Here is a 26,159-nt window from a genome sequence, read left to right as displayed (position 1 = left end):
ATTATAAAAAGATATATTTGTACAGATTTGTATAACCATGTCAATACATTTCATTGAGAGGTAAAAGACTGCTGCATTCAATAACCCATGAGTGACAATTCAGAGACGCAGCTACAATATCAAAACCGACAGACCAATGCTATTGACAGACCAGGTTGGAGAACTTCCAAGTGGGCTACAAATTAATATAGCACATGAAGCACATGGGGTGAAATGGAATGTAATGTATCGTTCAACAAAAGGGGCTACATCTTTAAAGGAGATATGTGATATAAAATTTTACAGCTGAAGGAGAAATGTCACGGCGCCTTGATAAGAGAGCGATGAACTTTCCTCCCCTTCCCCCCAAACCACTATTATCAGGTCCAAGTGAACAAAATGCATCATTTATAACCCAGAGGCGCACCATTATCTCTGGGCGAGACACTTGTTTTAAAACACAGAAGGACCTTTTCCCCCTCCTTCTCTCCCAGACGAAAGCCCTCTGCTTGGCTCAGACCCTCCCTTTGAGCAGCAGGAGAAAGTTGACCGTTTTGGAGAGCAAGTTTCCAAGCAACCACATGCGCTTGGCTAAGAAGGGGTGCAGGGCTGCCCTATAGGTCAGCCTTGTTTTCAGCCAGTTGAAAGCTTGGGGGAAGAGTTAAACAGGTCAAAGGGATTAGGGGCATTTGAGCCATGACACAAAGCAGGGGGCCTGAGGGGGTGCTCTTGCTAGGATTTTGTTTTCATGCAAAGTTATTGATGGATATATGACTGTAACATATAGTTGCTCTTCAACATACACAAATTCAATCACACAATGGAAATAAATAATCAGTGACAGTAACAAGAGCAACAAAAACAACTGTAAGTGTTAAAAACAAATAATCAATGATGGACAAAAACTAACGTACTGAAAAAGTGGTCTTATGTATATAATTGACATGAATACTGTGGCAGCATCCTATCATTGGACAATAGAAATATGCAGTTGTCAAGTGCTCAGTTTGATCAAAGGCCTACCAGCGAGCATACAGACAACAATCTCTGAGGCATCCATCTTACACAAGTGCCAAACTGTCCATTGATAGCATGTAAAGGAAGACAGAAAAACTTAAAGGATGATTGTCCTCCCATCTCAAACAACATCTAGAGGACACACTGTTTTTCTTATAATTTGATTGGTTTAAATGTTGTTTTTTTCAAATGTGTGAACCATCAGAAGGATATTTCTCCTATTTGGCCTGTCAGAATGGATGAATAATTGATGCCATGTTTATTGGTAATGCATACACGTCCTCTGAGGATGGGGAGTTGTTTGCTGAAATACAAAGGCTTTTTAGACGTTGCATGAACAAAACAAGTAATTGAGAAGAAGGTTAGATAAAGATTCTAGTTCATATTTAAAAACAAATCTAAGCTATGATGGTAAACATATAACTGTTACCTACTCTACACCTTTCATTTCACAATCTGTTAACAGACCGAACACTCAAAAAAGTGCTCCTGAACCCCTTCCCAAGTCAATTACCAGATTTCAAACTTTCCGTAAACGGGAATTCTGTTTTTCCTGGGTGACCTAGTTGTCTTTTGTGAGTAGGTTTTAGCCGGAGCAGTTTGACAGTCAACAGATAAGATGGATTAAGCTTTTTCATCCAGTTTTGATGTGAACAGCGTAAAAGCGGGTTAAATCATCCAGTTTCAGGAGTATTTTTAAATGCCTGGAGATAGTGTGATAAAGGAGCTAAACCTAAGACTTGGGCTGGGAAGGTCAAGGTCGAGGTTTTAGAGACCTGCTACCCCGGTGATGAGGCCAGCTCTTGTCTCTCTCAGAGCAGGCTCACTGCAGCAGCCAAGCCCACCTCTCATCACGGAGAGAAAAGATACATGTGAGGAGTGAAACAAAATCCACCAAGCCCACTACGGGCGACATCAAAGAGCCATGCACCTCTGTACTGGGTGTGTGTGTGTGTGTGTGTGTGTGTGTGTGTGTGTGTGTGTGTGTGTGTGTGTGTGTGTGTGTGTGTGTGTGTGAGAGAGTACTGTACAAAAATGTGTGTGTATGTGTATGTGTTTGTGCGTGTGGAAATGAGATGAGCTGTATGTTTCTGCTTGTGTGTATTTATCCAGTATGTCAGTGTAATGTAACAGAATGTTAATGGTTTTTCTATAAATATCTCATGCTCTAATTACCTTTGGTTTATATTTTCATGGTCAAATTAATATGACAATGGATATGGCAATCTGTGGGAAAAAAATAGATTTTCATTATCTGTCCTGAAGAAGTTTCTTGTGCAGGAAATGGCTGAAGGTGAAGCTGAAACAACTTGAACTACAGTATAGGTGTCAGGCTGAGGGAGAAGATTTGCTCTCACTTACAGGGTTTACGATTACTATCCTCTATAAATCCTCAGAACAGTACAGTATTTATTATGTGTTTAGTCAGATTGAAAATTGATGCAACTGATTTGTTTGCAATAAATCAAACAACCTACAACGCAAAAAGAAACAAAAAAATCGTTAATATCCAGATATGTGAAAAGTAACTAAAACTATATTTTAATTACAGTAATGGTCAAGTTTGCTTAAATTGACACATATACATACTAGACATGTTACAGATATATTGAGAAATGGCTTGGGGACTGTATAGTACTGTATAGGGTACCAAAAGTTAGTCAGAAGCCTATTATCTCTAACCTGAGCTCAGATATGCTAAATATGGGCAGAGGAAGTGACAGCTACAGTCATGTGATCCAGTCTAGCCAATCCTGAATTCATTTGAATTTTAAGTCACACATGGTGAAAAGACTTGAGAATAGAAAAAAAGGTGTATGTGCAACCCAAATAAAACATCTAAATGACAACACAATATCACATGGCACTGCTCATATCTACAACATGATACTCTATCACATATCACTGTCCAAGTGTGAGACATGTGAAGTTGGTTGGAGACATTAGGGACATATTTAGAAACATTTTGTGGACGGCTTTTCCCCCCACTGCTCCCCATGTCAGTGACAGGGGAAAGTAATCCTATACACAGGCTGCTATTGTGAAATGAGAAACTAGCCTCCTTCACTGCCAGAGACCAGATGCACCTCTCTCTCTATCCTAATCTGTAAACGACTTAAAGGAGCCTTATCTCCGGGCTCTTCTGCTTCATTTCATGCTTGATTTACTTTAATTTGTCTGATAGGGCACAAGGATTTGGAAATGGCCCATCTTTCGGCGGAAAATGTTCTGATTTTTCTTCGGCATTGTTATGTGGAGGTTTTTGACTTTTCTCTCTCTTCCTCTCCCTCTCTCTCTCTCTCTCTCCCTCTCTCTCTCTCCATCTCTCTTTTTCCTTCCTTGAGAGGGAATCTTGCTCCAGTGCAGCAGTCTGTTTGAGTGCATTTAGATTTGAGCTAACACAGCAGAAACAAGTTTTCCATGTGGTGTGATTTTGTGATGGGCAACACCGACACTGGAGTCCTGTTTGCCTTTCAGATTCTCATTGGGCGCGGTGCAGCCGAGTGCTTCAAACCACAAAGATCTTATGTTTAAGTTAAGAGGGGACCGGCCCTCCAGTTTAGCAAGTGGGTGAGCGGCTGGCACTGATAAAGTTGCTCCACAATGAGGACGGGGACAAGCAACATGTCTGCAGATGCCTGTGGTTCTTTTCCGGTGGCGGACTCAAGTGCTTCCATGGCTGTCTGGCTGCTTGCATCACCAGGGTTTTTTTCTATTCTGTTACTGAATGGCAGCAGAGGCAGTGAGCTATGATTAGAGCAGGCATATCTCACCAGATCCTGAATAATCTCCATTCTCCTACAGTACCCAGCGAAGGAAAGACCCAACACAAAACAACACAATAACAGACAAGGGAGAGGGGAGACTTGTTTGAGTGTCTGCTTGTACTGGCCAGGGATGTTGTTATGGTGTTGCCCTAATTTACAGGTTAATAGGGCCATTTTGGCCAATGAGGTACAATGTAGAAAAAGCAAAACAGCCTACTTCCATCTAGTTAGACAGTGTAGATATGAATAAAGAATATGTTAATAATAATTCCTCTTAATATATGCGTGTATTTTATTACTAAAACCAATACAATGCTTAATGGGGGAAGGGTTGCTCCATCATGCTTTTCCAATAAATAACCAATACAATTATCTTGCTAGTAAGAATTATGGCAGTCCTTTTTTTAAATGAGTTACAACTTCCACATTCAGCCTCCCCACACATTGACAAGCAACGTCACTGACCCGCCCTCCATACACAGTGTGCATAAATAGACACACACACACACACACACACACACACACACACACACACACACACACACACACACACACACACACACACACATTCAGGAAAAGGCGAGGAGAACATTGAAATTCATCTCACAGCCTGAATTTACTTAACTGCGGGTCTGTGCGCGGTGATAAACGGAGTGATGATCCGGCAACACGTCTTTATCCATGCTTTGCTTTAATTAACGGCGGCTTGTTTGTTGAAAAGATGATTAATATGCCAATGAAAATTGCATAATTGAATACCACAACACTCACACAATCAGGGAGGAACATGCCGTTTTTTATTAACTTTTTATTATCATTATTATTACTATTATTTGGTATTTTAATTCAGTTGACAACCGATCCCCACCCCCCCACCTCCACACAAAACCAAGCTGGAATTGGCGTGACCAGGGGGCAAGCTGGGCACAGCTGTTCATCACTGTAGAGAGTCCATGAGAGACAGGGCCACTGCTCTGATATCAATACCTTTCACTAGGAAGAGAGAGCTGTGTGTGTGTGTGTGTGTGTGTGTGTGTGTGTGTGTGTGTGTGTGTGTGTGTGTGTGTGTGTGTGTGTGTGTGTGTGTGTGTGTGTGGTAAGGAGGGAAGGAAGGAGGGGGTCAAGCTTAGGTTGTATATTCCTACCATTGATAATATATACTGTAATAACCCACAGCCATATAATAATGCATTGATGAATAAAGGTGCTCTGCTTTCAAAATGAATAGTGGCAAAAGTTACCCTATATATTCAAATATATGTACATAGAATATAAACCACTGGAGTTACTCAGTGAGACCTTAGTTTAAGTTCAGTTTTTTTAAAAGCACCCAATGAATTATGCAGGGAATGGCACTACAGACAGAGTCACCAAAATGCTGTATGCTTTATATTTTTACAGAAACAAGAAGTTCTGAGATATGAAGAGTGAATTAAAGAATTAAATGTTTCAAGTGAGTTTCAGCTCAGTAATTCAGTGTTTACCCAGTATTACATCCTCTAAAATAACTTGCATGAATGTCTCCATGTTAATGTTAAATACACATATCATGTATTCAACCAATTACAATGATACTTCTTTAAAAAAAATATTTCTCATCTATCCAGCCTGGGAGGGTAAGCATTGCAGAACAAACACATTGAGAGAGCTAAAGAAAGCACCATTGGGAATCAAGTCCCTAAGGGCAAAATCATTGCCACCAACTGCGTTCTAAATCATCTGCATATTTAGCAACAGCTTTCATTTTCAATGAATTCTCTAAGCTCGTGCAGTGAAAATAGCACTCACAATGAGAACACCATTGTGTGTGGTTTTTTTTCCTACTGGACATCAATTGATGTGATGATTTGATAGAAATATGGACAATCAGTAGAAATTGATTTAGGACTTATTAAGGACAGTCTGTAACAGCCCACATGAATAGACAAACGCTCAACAAGATACAGTATCTTCTTTCCTAGAATGAAAAGAACAGTGATTGCATTTAGCCTATTTTAGATTATATAACTAACAGCCATGAAGTTTTCCTATAAAGCCTCTTAGTATACCGGATCAGTGACTAAATTTGCATCAAGGCACTGCAACATACTGTATGAGTAGAGTGATTTGTCTAATCTCTTGTTGCATATTTCATCATCTTAATCACACATTATTTGTCATAGTAGAGTGTAGGCTATACTGCATGTGTTTTTGTGAACAGGTTACTGTGATATACAAGTATAAAGTAGAGCGTCTCTATGACAAATAAGTTATGCAAAACATGAACATGTTTACTGATAAACTGTGGTTGCAGTTTAGCTGTCATGTTTTAATTCCCTGAAGTTCATAGCTGTTGTTCATAGTTTCATCATCATTATCTGAAATCTCACAGTATCATTTATGTTTTGCAAGACTTGCAAAAACACTTTGACTAAAAACCCCTGGAAGAGAGAGATAAAACATCCTTTTGAGAATAAATCGCCATGATGCATGTCCAAATTTCTTGATTATAAGAAAAATATAAACAACTTGAATGAGAGCTTGTCCTCAAAGTTTGTACTTTCGCTGATATAAAAGTCCAAACCGTCTTAAAGTCTACTTAAAACATAAAAGGTACAGTATCAGTTGATGCGGCGGTGACACATTCGTCTTATGATTTTGTCAAGACGGTTACTATCAAACCTTTCAAACGGATCCCTGGCTACATTTCCTGTAACAAAAGCACTGGAAACCCTCCTGAAGGATTCCTCTATATCCTAATATTTCCAATCCAATTTAACCCGAGCAGTCAGAGTGGTCTGAGCACTAGTTTACCAATCTTTGCTTTCCAAGACTCTATGTGCTAAAGGCTTGAGGGGGTTCAATCAATGGCGCTTTGATCTCGGCTGGAACTATAATTATTTAACATTGTTACAAGGATTTCTCTAATCCATCCTACCATTAAATCCCTTTTACACCCTCATCTTCCGCAGCCTAATCTGCATCTGGGCTCTGCGTTTGTCTCTCTCCCCGGCTCTAGTGCGTCCCTCCTTCCTTACAACACCCTGACTTAATGGCCATCAGCGCCGAGTTAAAACGTGCACTGTTGCCGTGCAGGACTTGGTAGGTGCCAGGCAGAAGAGTCTCTCATTAAAGTTTATGTGTTCTTTGGATGGATGGAGTGTTCACTCTGACGTGGAACACATTCCTTGTGATGTGTGATCATTGTCCATGCAGGGACATGGTGGAGAGACAAGAGGGGGTGTAGTGGCCTGTGCTGCAGAAGCCTCACAGATCTACAGACGGAGACACATAGATAGATAGATAGATAGATAGATAGATAGATAGATAGATAGATAGATAGGATCTCTCTCACAGCTAGCTCATACAGGACCAGCTAGGCCACAAATGTGTCATAAATAACTCAATATCCCACAAAATGTGTCGCTATAACTGCAAATGTTGCTCAATGTACTCAACACATTTCACCGTCAGTTATTTTAGGACTATTTTGAGGATTATACTGTTGGACATCCAACTTCTTGGAGTTGCGCTTCATAAAGATTCTGGTTACTAGAGGCAACAGTATCTAGTTTTACCTGATTTAGTGTGTTGCTACAGTTCATGCTTCAAATGCTTAAAAAAAAAAAAAAGTAAATATTTCACCCTCAAAAGTTCAAGTCATTGTCGTACAACATAAATCCCATCTGTTTATTTTGGTGATCACTCTGACTCACGACAAAGAGGACCCACTGTCCTTTCGCAAATATTTGTGTGTCTGTGTTTCACAATGATATAAATAGCAGCACGGCGATCGCAAACATTTGTTGAAGCACCTGCCACAGTATCGTGGCCATCTGCTCCACAAATTCTCCTAGCATGACATATGTGCATAAAAACCTGAAACGGTTATTGTTTTGTGTGGACTGGGAGGAGGGATCATGGACAGACACACCAAGGTGGGCTGGAAGGGAAACTGAGACTCGTCATCTGAGGGCAGCAATGTTTTAGTGTGAGGTTTTTGATGAATTGAAGGGGGTGGAGGGGGAAGAAGGGGTTTGAGGGTGGTGGGGGTGGGTGACAGGAGGTGGGCTCTGTTCCTGTTCTGACCATCAGGCACCATCTCAGAGGGCCGCTCCTTCAGATGACCCCTGCTTGTCCGTTGCCAATGCCCAGCTGGCACTGAGGGATGACAGGGCTGTCTTGGTCAGGCACAGCCAAGTCGAGAGAATATGCAGACAAGGTGATCACTTCTGCTACCTTGTGTTTAGTGCTCATCCTCTCTGCTGCCTTCTCTGCAGAAGCTTTCTCACCCTATTGCTATCGTCTTTGTAGCATTATCTTAAGACCTTAGCTATCTGATTTACCCTAAACCAGTAGAAAATGTATTGTTTACTTGAAAAACTGTGAAATGACAGTGATTTAATGTTAATACTTAAGATCAAAGATACCGTGATGATTACAGATACACATCAAAGTGTCTGCTTAATCAACCGTGTAAGCTATAGACCTAATATCTGTATTCCTATTAAAATAGGGAGAACGAAGACTGTACTATCGAGACAAAACGGATAAAGAAAGCAATGAGAGCACTCTCCCAGGCTGAGTTTCCATGACTTTTCTGGGGGTGTGGAACATGAGAGCAGACATCTAGATAAGAACGAGCACAAGTTCATTAGCAGAGTTAGCTAGCTAACACCCTCCACTCCCAATTAGCCTTGAGGAGAGAGAGTCAGATCTGTATCGAAGCTAGTCCATGAAAATTAAAGAATAGCTACACATGCTATCTCCATATTATACGTTGATTGCAAACATCCATGACGAGCCATGAACATGATCGCTGTGCAGATCGCTTAAGGACATGCTTCTATTGAGAGCTCTCTGGGTGTTCTACTAAGAGAATCGACATCAGAGGGCCTGCTCTCCAAATGAGAACACCCACCAGATTAATGAGTCACATGGTCCTCCTCTGTACTATACAGACAGGGAAGGAACACTAAGGAACTACAGCACTTGACATAAGTTCCTGAAATGGTAACAGAATGAGAGAAAGTTCAATTAGGGGAGGTAATGGCTTTTGTCGGTTTACGGTGAAGGGATATTGTAGAGGAGGTTCAATAGGATCACCAAAGCAGGTGAGTATGTTCCAAGTCCACCTCATTAAAAAACTATACCTCTCTTTTTTTTTTTTGAAGTAATGTCCATTATACATCCTTTTCAGATACACACAACTGGGTGATTAAAAAATTATCTGTTGGTGATCGTTATCGCACCTGCTTAAACTTAAGCCAAGAAATAACAAAGAGAATTTGAATGCTCCCTATCTGAACATTTACAAAGAGATTAAAGGAAAGACAGTCTCAAACTAAATAAATTTGCTTTTAATCGCTTTGAACAGGAAGTCATGTCATTTCAAATGGCCCTATCTGATTGTCTGATTTCCCTCTTTATTCAAATTATAACATGCCCATCTGACGTTTCCAACACAATGTGAAAAATTAAAAAGGGAAATGACCTTTCATGGCAAGCATGATGGGAAAGTGAATGGCATTACTCTGCCCAAAGATACATTTCTGCCCGCTTTACTCTTCCCACAAAGACAACAGGGGAGGAAAGGCACATCCGGCACTCTGAAACTTTGTCTCCCTGATGGACTGGTACAACATCATAGGGATGTTTAGTAATGTGCTATTTAGACCATCTGTGAAGAGGAAGGGGAGTTAACTGTGAGGAACATGTAGATAGTGTAACAATGATGCTATCGCATGGTTATTATGGCAGAATAACGAGCATAGCCTTTGTACCATATGGGTATTGGTCCTTGGGGCTGACCAGATACATGTTTGCCTGTTGGTCAATCAGACATTAGTCTGCAGTGCTATCTCATCTTACATCATGTTTCTGCGGTTGCTTCAAACCCAAATTATTAGGCAGACAATCCAGCACGTTTCCCCCATAAGGCTCACGTCTAGCCCCCCCAGTCCTGCAGTGTTCTGAGTCGGTAATTCTCATTCTGACGGGTAAAGAGATGGGGCATAATTACAGTCAGTCATAGAGCTCACATCCGCCTTTCAAAGCAATATTTTTAAGCTCAGCGTTTTCCCCCCAAAAGGCCTTTTCCGCATGTGATGCCTTCTTTTTGTCATAGCCCCCATAGTTCTCAGCTGACCCCCTCAGCCCTGTCTCCTGACTGATCACAGTGATGGTTTATTACTGTCGTCCGAGCGCTCTTATCTTTAGCCAGCAATGCTCATTTCCTTCCCCAGATTTAAATGCAAATGTGAAATTTAATGATAAATGCATTATCTGATAGCACTGATAACACTGATTCACTGTCAGTATAAAATACACACCCCAGGGGGCTTCTAGCACAACTTGCCCAAATCCACTTTTATAAACGTATGTACCTGCAATAAATTCTTAAGGTCATGTGCATTAAAAGGAATCATATTTTTCTTGTGTATTCAGCAATGTGGTTGTAATGCCGAGCGGTAATTGCTGTGTTGCTATCTTGTTAGATGTATTATCCATCACTTTGATGAAGTGACTTTTAAGAACAGAAAAACAAGATAAAACTATTTTCTAAACCCTTGAAGAAAGCAAGGAGAAATCTGCATGGTAAATGAGATTTTTCAAGAAGAAAAGATAAATATACAGTTTTATTATAAGCTTTCTGTGTTGGGGGCCCTGTCTATGTTCAAGCATATATACAATAAGCTTAACCGCAAAGCAATTTAATCCATCCCATTCAACCCTGGTAAGTTAACTTACAATTCAGTGGTGATAATATACTCATTTATCCACCACATCACTTACCCCAGTTTTCTCTCTGCAGTTTGTTAGGGAGCACAATTCATTCAAACTTTATAGGCTTCTATTGCCCCTTTATTGTGTGCCTTGTTCTTTTCCTTTTGTGGATTTGAAAACACTCAATCCTAAGAGGTACATTAGATATAAACAGGGGTCACATTATAATGTCAAAAGTGTCTCCAGGAGGTGGTGCGGTCACACTTGACATTTAGTTGCCCCTATACATAATATAGTATTAACTCTGGTATTACTTTAGTGACAACATTGTATGCTGTATTACTGCATTAGTAATTGCTTTGAAATGGCTTAGAATGGAGTTGAGCGGTTTGTGGTATTAATGACAGTATTCTTACACAGGTATAGGCCAACTTAATGTGTGTTAACCTTGTAGGCCTTCTAAAACTTGACCTCTCTACTTCGGAAGTGATAAACGGGGGTTAGCTTACTTGGTCCATCCCAGTCCTCTGGCCCAACAGTAGGGTGTCTGGTCTTCTCAGTCTGTCCGTCCATGTCCGACTCCCCCGTCTCTCGACTGCCATCTTCTTCTCCTGTAGGACAGGGAGGTGGTCAGTCACATGATATTGTGGATAGACAGTGTTTGCTCTCAGAATACTGTACAATGCTGTTCAAATAACGTTCAAATAAGGGATTTGACAGAAATCAATGACAATATTAGAACAAATTATATCACATTGTCAGTGACAACATACAAATGCTTTACAGGCCAATCAATAAACTATGAATGGCCTTACTGTCTATTAATGTCTGTAATCATTAACCATGTGCACAACAAGCTAGATAATATACATCTTTAGGAAGCATGGGAATTCATTCCACCCCTGCAGCTTGGAGTATTTCTCCTCATTGTTACAGAGTCGCACTGTCTACAGTACAGTACAGTCCATATACTGTACTACCCCCAGAGGTATGAATTGTGTGTGTGTGACTGACTGTGAGATCTCCGGTCCAGCTGCACACACTTTTATGTAAAGGAGTTCCCAGGAGTGCCTACAGGAGGAAGCCCCATGGAACAGGAAGGAAGGCGATGTGTGGAGAGAGGTGGCTATTTATTACTGTTTGATCTATTGTGGAGGGAGAATGTGTGTTATAGGAAGTGGACCTGATTTACAGTCTCTGGGATCAGGGAGGAAGAACAGGCTCAGGAATATTTGGGTAGACTATCGCTACCTTTGGGAAGTTAAGAGTTTAAAGACCGTGTTAAATATTTCATTACAGTACATCCAGCACAGCAGCTAACACTGATGCGAAGGCTCACTCTGTTCCTCGATGTGCTTTTCTTGAAAACCCCTTCTTCTATTTTGAATGCTTAGGTCCAGTTTATGGGCACATAAATCAGAGCTAAGTACTGTGGTTCACATAGGAGCCCCAAGTGTAGTGTTCCAAATACTGTACATGCAGTGTTGTTAGTACAGTAGTCTCCAGCCCCTGCTTGGTTTTGGACTTGCAGTTTGTAGATGGAAATTTTGTTCTTTCTTGTCACTGGATTTCTTTGATGTTTTAAACCTAATGTACAGCCAAGGACATTCATGGATTATCGCCTAATCGTTGAAGAAGTTGAGAGATTGAGCTTGACAGACCCTTTGTATTAATGAGGATAATATCATCATGACATTGATAATTGCCTTCATAAACATGATCATCATGATCATAAGAAAATATACAGTATAGCAATAAAGGCAATTGTAGTTAAAACATGATGTAATGTTCATCACAGCAATCTCAGATTCTCACCACCATCACAACCACTACCATCTGAGAGACTTCCTCACAGTGTTCGGGTATCAGAAGTATTCAGCTCCCCACGGGCACTGTTGGGCTTTCTAACACCTCCAGACGATTCCCACAGAAGGACATACTGTACAGCTACAGCCTGAACATTGGTCCACTCTGGGTTAATCTCCAGATCAAGCACACACACCATGCTTGTTTAGTTTCTTACAGACATGGCTCACTTCAAAGAAGGCAGCAAACATTGCCAAAAGGATAGCAGCTTCCTGCCTCACACGAGAAAAAGAGAGAAAAAAGAACGGAGGGAAGTCTGCAGCGATGTCCTACTTACAGTACAGTACATGAGGTCATAATGACCCAGTTTTGCTTATGCAAGTGTCTGCTTGGGCTGGCGAAATGTCCTCCCAGTATTATCAGTGAGCCCACTCACTAAATTCCCTTACTATTTATTGTTGGGCCTCGAGAACCTCTTTAGCATACTAGGCTCGTATTATGATGAGGATAACAAAGGCGGAATATCAACAGTTCCTACCAATGGAGCGAGTTTAAAAAAGCCAGAGAGATAACATTAAAGGCAGTACCTTGATCTCAGGCGAACATGTTAAGCCCTGTAACGAAACGTATTGGAACTGTTTAATTACAGCTCAGGAAATGAAGCTACAAGATGATTCCTTAATTAAGCAGTGATTAAGGATTTTCTGCCTTCTATCTAACACAGTTTGCAATGCATTTTAAACACAATCGCCGAGGCAACCTCACAGGGAACAATGTCACAGGGCTTGATGAAGTTTCCTCCACAAAATGTTGTAGGAAACAGCAATGAAGAAATGCTGCACCAGCACGTAGAGTGTGATAAAAAAAGACCTTAGAATACATAGAGAGATATATTGCCCCTTCTTTATGACTTCAAAGTGCATTAGTATCAACCTTTCTTCGATACAGTAGATTGATTATAAGACATTCCGTTTGATTCAGAGAGGTTTATGAGAAACACCTCATTTCTTCATCTGGATGAGAGCCTACTGCCGTGTTGTCAAGGGAGACAGATTGTCAATGATCTACATTATCGTCTAAATCATAATTTACAGCTGGCTAAATCCGCTTTCCTTGTGCAATCAAATGAAGACATTTAGGGGTGAGAGAGTGAGAGAGGGCTGCAGAAGAGTGGGGGAGTGGGGTGCAGGTTTGGCGGGCATGTGAGGGGAGTCAGTGAGCTGTTAAAATCAGCCCTATCGCTGCTCTATCAAAGGACAGCTCTCCAGCCAAATCGCAGTCACACGCGGGTGCCACACATTCAGGTCAATAAGCTTATAGGCGATTTACACAAACAACTCCTCCAGCAAGGTAGGAACAAAGTCATATTGGCTTTTTCTCTCCCTTTTAGCATTGTCTCTGCCAAGGAAGCCCTTGAAAATGTCAATCTTGTGCATGCGATTTTAAGGAGCTCAGAGGGCTCTAATCCTGACCAGCCAGCCTACAGACAGGTTGCAACTTCCTCAAAATGGTGCCCGCATGGGGATGGATGCAGTTTACCCATACATAGGATTAGGCTTTATGGTTAATATTCAGGGTTAGGAATGATTGCAGATGCCCATGCTACAGTAGTGCTTGAGACACTTCTAATCTAGCTTCACCAAAATCTAAATCATCTTCACCACCATAAGGGTCGTGAAGACCATCACCTAAATCTTGTGAAAGGGAAATTACCCCAAATACAATGATGGTGCCAGTCTATTAAAACTGTATATGTTGCAGTGGGTTGTTGATACACTGTAGCAAATACAGTGCCAGTGATAAGCAATTACAAAAAGCAACCTTTTTCACCAAAGTCAAGCATACCTGTAAGCACACCTCTGTTATCAGGAAAAGGTCTGAATTACACGCCGTTGCAGCAGAACACTCCAATGGCGGGAGGCTATTAGTGAAATGCCTTGCCACTGTCTCTTTAAATGCCAATAAATTCCCATCATTAAAGAATCTGGCAGTTTTCCTCCCTGTCTGCAGCCCGGTTTTTTATCTCACTCTGCCTCAGTCTCAGAGCATGTAGATCTGGCCCAGTTAGATTGTCATACTTAACAAACATTAATGATTAATTTCCTCCACTGAGTCAAATGGGGCTAAAGGGATGTCTCGATTCATCTTATCGCACCACAAATTAGCATTTCCCATATTCTCAGCATCAACTGTGCATTAAAATTCCACATTTACCATTCCGGGCACTGGCAGCTGTGGCAAAAAAAGGAAAAATAAAGAAATTGAAGAGATCTTCTGTTCTGTTCATGAGGATTCTGATTACCTCTAAATTGCACAAAGAGTGGCATAATTAATTCTGCCCCTTTCTGTTCATTACTGTGTCTCTGACTGCTGTGATTGAAATGACCCATTAAGAGGTCAAATCAATGGTCAATATGGTTTTGTATTTACTTCACTGAATCCCAGATATTCAGGTCCACTTCAACTGTGACAAAGTGAAATGTTCTGTGACTGCATTATAATGTGGTTATTTGGGTCTATGACTAGAGATTGGACCATATGAATGCAATCCTGTCATACTTCAGGCTACTGCATGTACAGTACTCTGTCGCCATCAGAATCGCATACGTTCAATCAATATCCTCACTGACAGTCTTTGACAAATGGTGTTGGAAGTGGGATATCAATCCCAGTTGATTATACAGGATGTCAGTTATATTTCAACGCCGACTGAAGCAGTCTTTTGTCATCAGAAAACAGGTGGATCACACACACACACACACACACACACACACACACACACACACACACACACACACACAGACACACAGACACACACACACACACACACACACACACACACACACACACACACACACACACACACACAGAGGCTTGTGGCATCACCTTGTGTTGAACTTCATAGACACTCTCACACTCATATTTTCACTATAAAAAGGGGTAAAACTGCAAGGTGAAATTTCACAATTTCAGTAAAAAAAAAAGATGCCAGTCGGTAAATAAAATGGCATCACTCTCACAATTATGGCGCTATGTGTGACAACAGAGTATAAATCAGACTGTGGAGTGTGTTCTTCTGTGTGCTGTTCACAAGCAAAGCTCTATAAATGTGAAATTGACCGTAGAGAGGAAGTTATTTGAGGAGACATTATTTTCATCGACCAAGGAAAAGCCAAGGTTGTTTCTAAGGGGGGGTATGTGCGTTTTGTGGAGGGTGCTCATGGGTAGATCTTCTAATTTCATATGTATTCACATGCTGTGCGCTCACAGGCTTCCCTATTCTATGTGGTGACTTCATTTCACACCAATGTATGTTGTTTCAGAGCCATTATATGTGGTGTCATTGACAAGGGCCTCTCAATCATTTCATGGTAGATGAGCAGGCATTGGTGGAACTGAAGTTGACACACTCTCCAAATAGTTTAGTGTAGGTATCCACACAGAGGAACACAGAGATGACATGAATGACATTTTGATTAAGAATGTGCATATTTTGCTGACTGCAAGAAAGACAAAACACAACTTAGATAGCCAGGACATCAATTGTTTTGATAAATGACAAGGAGAAATATACTGGTGTAGTGGTCAGGTGTACAGTAGGTCCACAACTTCTACTAGACATCAATAACAACAACATGGCCTCCGGCAGACGAACGAGGAGGTTGTGGAGTTGACCATGCCAAATGAGCCAAGGTAGGGCTTCAAGGTGCTCCAACCACCAGTTATCTGAGGAGCCCGTTTTCTGCAAGGGTAAGGCAAATGGGTAAGACTTTGGTGGCATTCAACTTCTTGACCTTTGCGCCTTTAAGCGGCTTTGCTACTTCACCGCACTCTGATCAAAGTTAATAAGTGCTTCATATGTTAATGAAAATTGGTACTCCTCTTTGTGTTCCTACAGCTTTTTAATACCTATTATAGGCTGAAACTTTTAATGGAGGTTTTAGGTCCCCCTGACAAGCCCATTTCAGAGAGTGACTACACAGATACAAGGCTAAGCTAAGACCAGAGAGTCACTGCTCAGTGGAGGAACCTTACACGGGAGACCTTATTCTCCGGAAAGCAGGAGAAGATAAAGGCCATGGGATGAGTGGCTGCTTTAAAACCCACGTTCAACTCCGCACTGGGCTAATTACAGCATGCCATCACATTTGAGAGGGTTTAGTTAATCAAGGGGGCTCTCTTTTTCCTCCTATAGTCGAGGAATAACACACTTAAACCGTTTAATGCGGCCAGGATTGTGTCCTGTTTAATTCACAGCACTTTCACATAAGTGGGGTAAATTTAAGCCACTCAGACATAGGTTTAAATTAGTTTTAAAGAGATCTAATTGAGGACCGGATCATGGCAAAATGGCTACACCTGATGCGCAGAACTTGCAACAGGGAGAGAAAGAAACTTGGATAGACCATCACTTGGGTCTTACAAGGAAATGAGAGACTTAGCCAAGCTTAGATAGGAAAAGTAACAAATCTGACTAGCAAAGCATGTATATGACAAGGGAAAGATTACAAAAGTAACATGGAAAATGAACGTTTGGCACTTTGGACATCTATTAGTTTTACTTTATTCACAAACATCAGAAACTACAAGGAGATTTAGAACACACTCACTCATACTTGGTCTTATCCAAGACAAAGGGGATATCAAATGGCTTTTCCAGGGTTCTTTGAAGACTTGTAACATCACAATTTTGGAAGTTGTAATATTTCTTAGGATGCTCTCACATATATATTGTACAATTCATACAGTAGCTACTACGTTTTTAAATTGCAAACCCTTCAAATCGCCCTCATGTTCTCCCGGCTCAATCTATCATGTCACTTTTTGCAACTCTTCATTTAACCCAAAACAATCTTGATCTTTTTATATAATAAGACCTATTATAATAAAGATGTTGCACACATGTTGTGTACACATGTGTACTGTATGTTACCCATACAATAAACTGTACCTGCAACTTGTGTCCAACATACTGTATGTATTGTCATACAGTACATTACATTGCAATATGAAAAATAAGTGACATACTTTGAAGCTTGTAAGGACTTACAGTAAAGCGCATGAAAGGAATAGAGGAGAAGGTTTTGTTGTTCATTTTAATTTTCAAACATTTGAGATATCTGCTATAGCTTTTCTAGAAGAACAAAAGGAAAATATTATTGATATGATTATTGGGGGCATAGCCTTTGAAAACATAAAAAGATTTTTTTTATTTTTTTTGAAGACGTCTTCAAAAATGAACTACCACAAGGCAAATCAGTTTGGAGGTGTGAAAAAAAAATCAAAACATTTCTTTTTGAAGGAAAAAAAGAGACATTCAAAGCATTGGTTATTCATTAAAAAGTCAAATTTATGGCATTCATGAGCCAGTGAGAGTGGGGACACCTGGGGTAGTAAAACCCTGGGACTGGGGGGAATTCGTATTGGGGGAAGGGGGGGAGGGGGTGTGACAGCTCTGTCATCTTCACACTGTAACCTGGAGCAGGCCACAAATTAGCTCCTGTGATGGCAAGGTGTGACCAAAATGAAACAAATATAAAGAAGCAATCTAATTGAATGTGAGTTCAAAGAGGAGTAGTGGGTTTGGCTGCGCTAGGCGTTTTATGTCCCTAGTCCTCCGAGCAGTAGCAGGTGCTGTAAGTGTTCAGAGCGCTGTGTTGTGCTCAAAGGGATGCGCTACTCTCCAGTGGCACCTAGGCGCCTTCATGGGGCTATCACAGAGGAAAAACCAGTGTTGTGGGTGCCATCTCTGCCAGATCAAACTACTGCTCGTAGGTATATTGTGGGAATCAGATATCAAAAAGGATACTGTAATTCCAACCCTAAGTGTGGAGATCCAGGAGAATATCTGATATGGTTACATGTAATGCCAGATCGCCTAGAGTCCAGGCAAAATCTTATTAGATGACATCAGTATATACTGTAGGGTTTCAACCATGTTTATCCCTAGGAGACCACTCCAGGGTTCTAAAAGACACATAATGTATTTTTGTCTGATAGGAGGATCATCACCTTTGTTGCAGAAGTACTCCATGTCCTCACAGCTCAGGTTCTCTGACTCAAACTCAGTGGAGAAATTCTCCTCCACCGAGAACTCGTCTTTGGCCGTGAGCTCGTTCTCCTCCGAGACACATTCCTCTTCCTCCTCCTCCAGGCCATCTTCCAGGGGACCTGAGGGAACACGAACCCATACAAGCAATGTTCACCACATTACATCAGATCCTTGCGGCTTCTTTAAACCTACTATTTTGTCTTTGTTTCATTGAAAGTTCTGAAGTAACTTCACTTAATTTCTAGTTTATACATGCAGAGAAACACAAGATGGACCCATGCCAAACAGTATGTTTTTCTGCCAATTAAAAAATAAACACTTCATCTAAACTGACAAAGGGAGTCCATTGGGGCTGTGCGTCTTGCATCTGAAAACAACCGAACTCACAGCCAAGATGAGAGCTGATGTTAAATTCCATTACCTGCTTAACAAAACCTCTGAGAAAGGGAAAAAAAGTTCCTCTCTGACTTTTCACATGAGCATCAGCATGGGAGGTGGAAAGAAAATACTTTTATTAATTTGTTAGCCTTATCAGAGGGTACAATGTTGATTTTCCATTTACATTCCATGCCTCCAGGTAATACACCAGTGCAATCTTAAAGGAGACATTTTTCTGTGTGATTAATTTTTTCCCCCTCTGTGCAATATTATTTCTTTAAATCTAAATGATTTCAGAGTTTCGCTTGTAGCTGTACATCTCTTTTGGTATTTGCATATTACCATTTTGCTTTAATCAAGAGCGTTGATGGAATTACTGTACTGCTACCTGAATTGTATTAGGTTCAGAAAACATCTCACCCCTGCTTTTGAATGTTAATAAAATAATGCATCTTCCACACCTCACTTCCCTCCCAAAAATATCTCCAATGCCTTGGAAAATTAACATAGAAAAAAATAACTGACATTTTTAAAGTTAATGTTGGTTCATATTTGAAAAATACACTCTTGCCAGTCCCGCTGAAACCTGCATTATTTTCAAAACTTATTTCTGAGGCTAAACTGAGAGTGAATAATCATATAAAAAGTGCTGTTGTCGCTGGCTGGTAGATACCAATGCTCTCTTCTTCAGTCTGTCACACATGAGCTATATTGCTAGCCTCTCACGCACCATACTAGAGCTCAGACAGAGTATGTACACTGATATCCTCTCAGCACCTTTCAATGTGTTTGTTCTATTGTAACAGGAGTGAGCCCCTCAGCTTTAATAAAGCAATAATTTCAGTTCAAAAACTGGGGCTGGTGTGCTCTCCTGTTTCCCTTTCTTCCCGTGCAGAGCCTCATAAAAGACCCCCTGATCTCCACAAACTGCTTGCTCTTTTCATTAGTCTTATAAATTACTCCTTTGTAGAAGGCTACATCTGCAGGAGCCCTGGACATGAAAAGAATTAGCACACAGATCTCTAATAGACACTGTGAAGGGAGAGCGACGCTTTAAATTAGGATACAGTTTTATGATGTTATCTGATGCCTTCTGCTGATTCGCTGAGGAGTGGAGTGAAGCATGAAGTGACTCGATGAGTCTACCATCGCTTAAGATGATATTGAGATAAATATCTTGGTATCAAGGGGAGATTGCATGACTAGAGTTAAATATGTCTGCCTAGGCAATTGAGGATGGTGGGATTGAGGGGAGAATACATATCTATACGCATACTGTACTGTATATTGCATTACACAGCTGAATAGGGACTCTGTGTAGGCCTACAACAAAATGATTCTACCTCATTACATTGCACTATTTCCCCTTAGAAAATAGATCTACAGTGTAGTTCAATAACAATAGAGAGAAAGATGAGAGATAAACTTCATGGCCGATAAGAAAGTAGATTAGAAAAGATTAGATAGGACAGAGTGGGGCTTAATGGACAATAGGTAACGGCGTCTTATCTTTTCTACTCTTGTGAAATGCTAAATAAACTGGACTTTCTTGTTTTTTACCATTATGGATACACCATGAACAACTTGCTTTATTGAATATTGTAAAATAAAATATTCAAAACACTGCGGGACACATAGTTTTGATGGCTACTTCTTGGGTTACTGCGTAGATTACCAAAGTTCGAACGCCTCCTCACATGTTTAGTTTATTATACAGTATTCATTGCATGGAGAGACCTGAAATTATTTCAGAGACAGCAATGATAAGAATAATGACTTTCTAAACGACTAGCACCGCACTCCTAACTCATTTTCTGATAGTGGCGTTCCTGCTATATTTAGTTGTGTACTGTTTAAAATCCTGTCACATTCACTATGTGACCCATGGTTGTTGGTGCATTTCTATAGGCGCTGACGAATGGGCCAGAGAAATGCGTGCTCCTCTGCCCTCCTATCACTCCCCTCTGGAGTTCAGTAAGGCTGTGCAATCAAATCGATACATCTGATTATCCCGATATCATTTTCCATGGCACTGTATCGATAATCCAGCCCTAGCATCGCAATCTGTGTATTCATTTATTTTATTTTTTTTCTTGGGGGTGGAGGGGGGGTGGTTATTCCCTGAGTTATATCAATAATGTATTGTATACACTAGCAAGTTGGTACACACAACGCAGTAGGCTGAGAGTATCGCAATGTATCACAATAGTATTGTATCATGACCCATGTATCATGACACAGATCGTATCGTGAGGTCCTTGCCAATACCCAGCCCTAGAGTTCAGTTGGCCCCTGACACTGCCAAGAAAACAACAACAACAACAACAGAAATAGTGCTTGCATTACGACATACACAAACTAACAAACTACAGACTAACTGTGAGTAAAACTGTTCCACTGCAATGAGGAAAAACTGTTCGTAATAATGAAATTGTTAAATCGTCAAATTGGAAAGGTTGTTGTGCAAACCTGTGCAATGCGTGCACATCATCTTTGATATCCACTGTAATTCTACCCAATGTGACTCTACTTGTCATCTATGTCGCTTGTCTCTCTTGGTGGGCCTGCATTACTACCATGAAGCAGCTGCTTCAGTGCAAGACTGTAGTGAGTCTGAGAGGGCATCGTAAACAGGCACTATAAATCCCTCATGTCCTTGGTTTATTTCTCTCTTTTAAAGATGTTGTTACACGCCTATGTTTGCCACACATCTATGGCCCATCCACGCCTCCTCTGTCAGTGTGTAGGTATTCCAGTGTCCTCTGCAGCTCTGCCAGTGCCAGCCATCCACCCTGACTGCATCATCCCAAACCATCTAAGTCTGAATGCTCCTCCTCGTCCAGAGAAGGAAATGTCAGCTTTGTTCAAATAGTCATGCAGGAGCCAATGCTAATAGAGACATTGGTAGAGCTGAATTCTGCCGTGATCACAGTGGCTCTTTTGTTCATGGCATGGCCTCTGTCTGATAGAGATCAACCATGCGGATTGGAGGCTTGGACAGATATGGTAATGCCCTATAGAGTCTAGAGTCTATATAGCAGGGTATCTAAGACTCTGGGGCCATATGATGGACACAGGGGTAATGAGTCAAGTACAGAGTATGAACAGGGCTTGCTCAATGATCAAATCCTATAGGAAAATATACATATATCAGTCCATTTTTTCTCCTCAATGCTTCAGTGAACTAAATGGCGAAGGACAACACAATACAGTTGCACAAACAGTCTCTGAGTCAAGCCAAGAGAAGGCGCTCTAAACAAATATGTGGGCTTGTATGAGTGACTGCTAATTTCATGGCTTGCTTTTTCAGCCGTCTGCAATGTGAGGAGCTTGTGGTTGGGCTCTGATAGCGATACCACACATTATCAGCAGGCTACACAGTGTGATGTCCGGATCACAAACCCAGCCTTCTCTATAGCTCCTAATTAGAGGTGAGGTAATTGAATCTGACAGAACAAAGCAGCAGATCTCTATATGCATGGAAATCATTTTTGCTCCCACCTATACAGTTTTTCATCCAAAGGTCCATTGAAAATGTGTCCAAGCTGGCCTGGGGATAAAACATAACACCTGAGACTAAACATGAATGCATAATGCAGCCTAAACCCAATAGGGCCACTCGGCGCAACCCCTGCCAACTTTGGCTGTGACTGGCCCTTTGTGCCAGCGCTGATACTGTGCCTTCAGACTTCCAGGTTAACACACATTACTCCGCAGGCCACTATGAACTTAAGTGGGGGGGAAATATAGACTTTGTCTCAAGTTACAAATCTACCGTGCGCTTCACTTAGAGCCACTGTGCAGTGTACACCCCTCGCAACAGATATACATTCATATGTTTACCTACACAGCTTGAGAGAAGCAACAAATCCGCTCTGATGGCGAGGTGTGCGAGAATGAGAAGAAGGGTTTTGTCTGGTCTTGCAGTGCAGTTCCTAGTGTGTTGTCAGAGAGGGAGGGGAGAGGGGAGAGGGGAGAGGGGCAACGGGAGACTGGGGGCAATATTCTCTGCTGCACTCTCATCGGCTATAATGACCTCTGGGAAGCTGAGGGCTCCCACAGCTTAGGAGAAGGCCCAGTGTATATGTTACAGGGCTGAGGTCTCTAATTTAATCCTTGATCACTGTAATAAAATAGATACCATGTACGCAATTCTTAATGGCTTAATGTGTTAACACAGGAACCCTCAAAGGGACTATTCATTTCAACTACTTCATTGCATAAAATCATATAAAAGAGCCTGTTCTCAAGTTACACCCTCTGTGATCAAACTAAATGTGAAGCTAATGTTGCAACACTAGTCAAAAGTAAATTACCATTTGTATATTTTATGTCTCTGAACTCATTTTGTTTGTGTATATGGAGGAGGGTGGAACAGCTTCAGTGGAGATTGATGTGTTCTCAGAGCCGCTGTCTGTGACCGAGAATAAGCAATGGTATTGTTTAACTTGATTTTCCGGTTGCTAAGCAATGTAATTCTGGTGATTAGAAATGGCTGCGTTCCTAAATTCGGGCACTTACAATCAACAGTCAACAAACTGTTTCAAAACTCTGTGTGTAAATTGTGGTAAAAAAGGGAGGGAGGGAGGGTTAATCTGAGGCTGACAAACACACATAAACACACTCTCACACACACACACACACACACACACACACACACACTCTTTCTCTTTCTTTCTGAGGCTGCGGCACAGCTCGACTGATGACATGACAGAGGCTCTGTTGTCAGGCATGCCGATGACATCATTGGCTAAAACGACACTCAATGTTTTCTATAGATTCACAGTTTGAGATATAAATCATTGATAAGGCAGCAACACAACCATTGGCTACGACTGAACAATGTTGGTGTAAACCAAGTCGGGTGCATCATATCATTGTTTTATTTCCAAAATGAAGAGCAATCTAGTGTATCAATTGTACAAAAGCTGGATTTGAACGTGTTTACTAAATTGCTTAGTTGCCTGTTATTTAGCCCACTGTTTCTGTCAGGATAGTAAAGGCGAATAACACACTCTTATTTCTTTATCCAATGAATTTGAATTGGAATGGCATAAAAACATGCTGGCATTTGACTATCCCATTAAAATGCTGGAGGCACCTCTGAGCATGCCCGGGGGCTTCAGCAGATGCCAGCTTCTCTGTGGAGCTGGGCTTGCTTCGCTTTACTCTCTCTACACAAAAACACCCAACTGGCCACTGGCTCATCCCAGGGAAGTCACAGGGTTGTCCTCCAAATGATATGCACCAATAAAGGAAAATGTGTTCAAAGAAGCTCAGGGGTTAGTTAGCGCGTATTAGCATGTTTTTGCAGTCACGTACAAGCCAATTTTGCTGTGGCCATGATTAGAGTAAAAAATCCAGAAATATTACTTCATAAAATCATTATATTCCTGTATTGCTGCACATTTGACCCTCTTCCTCTTCCGAAAATGATTATTGGTCTCATTCTACTACTTAACATACAACATACAAAATAAGCCATAACACTGTATGTGACATTTGAAACAATGTAAGTTAAATATTTGTGGTCTTAATTACTGGTTTATAAGCATGCTTTTCACTTGATTGTTCCCTTTTAATCAAGCCATTGACTCAGCCTCCTCATGGGAGCTATCATGGTTAAGTGGGGGCATCCATCTTCAGCCACTGGCTCATCAGGAGAGTGGTAGCTACTGTATGCCTACAAGAAACCCACCTCCTATTGTTGCCTATGTCTCTGTTTACTCAATAAGATGGAGGTATATTCAAAACATCTAAAAATACAAGGAACGTCATATACAAGTAGCCAAACTGTTAGAGAACGTATCCTATCCCTCCTTTAGCCTTTGAAACTGTAATGGTTAACCTCCTATAGTAAGAGTATGTGTGAGTGAAATAACCACAAAGAGTTAAACTGCTTTTGCAACAATCAGCTTCCAGTCATGAAAGAAATTGTTTTAAAGAATTAAATGGGGAGCCTTCAGAAAAAAAATGATTAGTGTATCAAATAATGTAGATAAAACAATATTTTCCCATCAAGGAATTTCTATGAAATGGATATATCTAAGATGTCAATTTCATTTCAGCGCGAAAGGATGGCGGGGTTCTTTTGCTATAAATTCTTCATTAATTCAATTCTAATTTGCCTCTGGTTCCTATTTCTACTATTGATGGTTCCACTTCTTAATACCCGGATAAGAAAAAATCATTGCAATAACTCAGTGGAGACTGAGTAGTAGATATGATCTAAATATAACCAATGCCAAAAGAAGTGGGAAGTCTGATGAACATTTCAAAAGAACAATTCTTTATGGATCAGCTAAATCTTTTCCACTTTTTAATTAAAAGTAAAGAAAATAGAAGTTAATTATCCTGTAAAGATTAGCTGGTGGGCATCTTTCTGTAAATTAGTTCTAATTAAAAGAAAATTGTCAAATGACATTCAAAGTACTGTCCTTTAAAACAGAGACAGAGATGATTTTTTCCCCTAATTCTTGATCTGGCCATGTGAAGCTTATAGCAGAGAGATTAGGATTCTGCCAGTGCCTCTCTCTCCCTCTCTCTCTCTCTCTCTCTCTCTCTCTCTCTCTCTCTCTCTCTCTCTCCCTCTCCCTCTCTCTCTCTCCCTCTCCCTCTTTCTCTCTCTCTCTCCCTCTCTCAGACATGGAGAACAGAGTCCTGCTCTCTGGATAAAGAGCTGCAGCACACAGTGGAATATGGCTGCTTCAAGGGGTGACTGGTCAAATGTTCCTAATATGGATAATTATATGATTGCACTGATGGCCTGCTTGATCCACCTTTTGAATCCACCCCCCCCCCCCTCCACCCCATAAACACACACACACCAAACACCCATCCACACAACCACCACCACCACCACACCTACACCTACACCTACACCTTCACCTTCACCCTACTCTCTGTTTCTGTACTGTGTATATGTGTAGCTTTGTGTTAACTACTGCTGCAGGACGAGCTTGCAGATTTCACACAGATTTCATCATCCATTGTTTGATTTCATGTTTCTCATTCACGTCGATTGTACAGACTCAAACCCTTTTCTGACAGAAGAACCCCCCATCTGCCCCAGCTAATGATGTTCTCTACTGGCCTGCGGGGGGACTGTGTGAGGGGGATTTACACCAATAAACCCCACAGGCGTCAAAACGTTGTGGAATGTTCTGAGAGGGCCGTTACTCCATCACTTCCTCTGCGATAGCTAGCAGTGTAGGTAACAATGGACTGCCAACAATGTCTTTTTGTATTAGTGACAAGTGCCTTATTTGATTCATATAGCCCACTACGGTGTCTGAGGAGTGGCACAAACACACAACAACAACACGACAGCAAAACCATTGAGATATTGTACAGTGTGCTATAATTAAACCGCTCAGATTTTTGAATATCCAACTGCTACAGTACTAAATGAAATGAATGACAACCAGGGATTTGTACAACTGAGCAAGGGGAAA

The 26,159-nt window shown here is 41.0% G+C and overlaps 1 protein-coding gene across 1 annotated transcript in view; it reads right to left on the bottom strand.

The window, feature by feature from the left end:
- The window catches only part of zfpm2a (zinc finger protein, FOG family member 2a), a 108,219-nt gene that overhangs the window by 60,645 nt on the left and 21,415 nt on the right, over nt 1-26,159 (bottom strand). Inside the window, exons 2-3 of the mRNA XM_083678661.1 lie at nt 18,288-18,446; nt 10,979-11,080 (exon numbers count right to left, since the gene is read on the bottom strand). Coding sequence (XP_083534787.1) covers nt 10,979-11,080; nt 18,288-18,446 — 261 coding nt within the window. The remainder of the gene's footprint in view (nt 1-10,978; nt 11,081-18,287; nt 18,447-26,159) is intronic.

This window comes from Argentina silus (assembly GCF_951799395.1).
Source record: "Argentina silus genome assembly, chromosome: 10".
NCBI classification, from domain to species: Eukaryota; Metazoa; Chordata; class Actinopteri; order Argentiniformes; family Argentinidae; genus Argentina; species Argentina silus.
The sequence above is the reverse complement of the archived record's forward strand: the minus strand, read 5'-3'. Positions and strand labels throughout refer to the sequence as shown.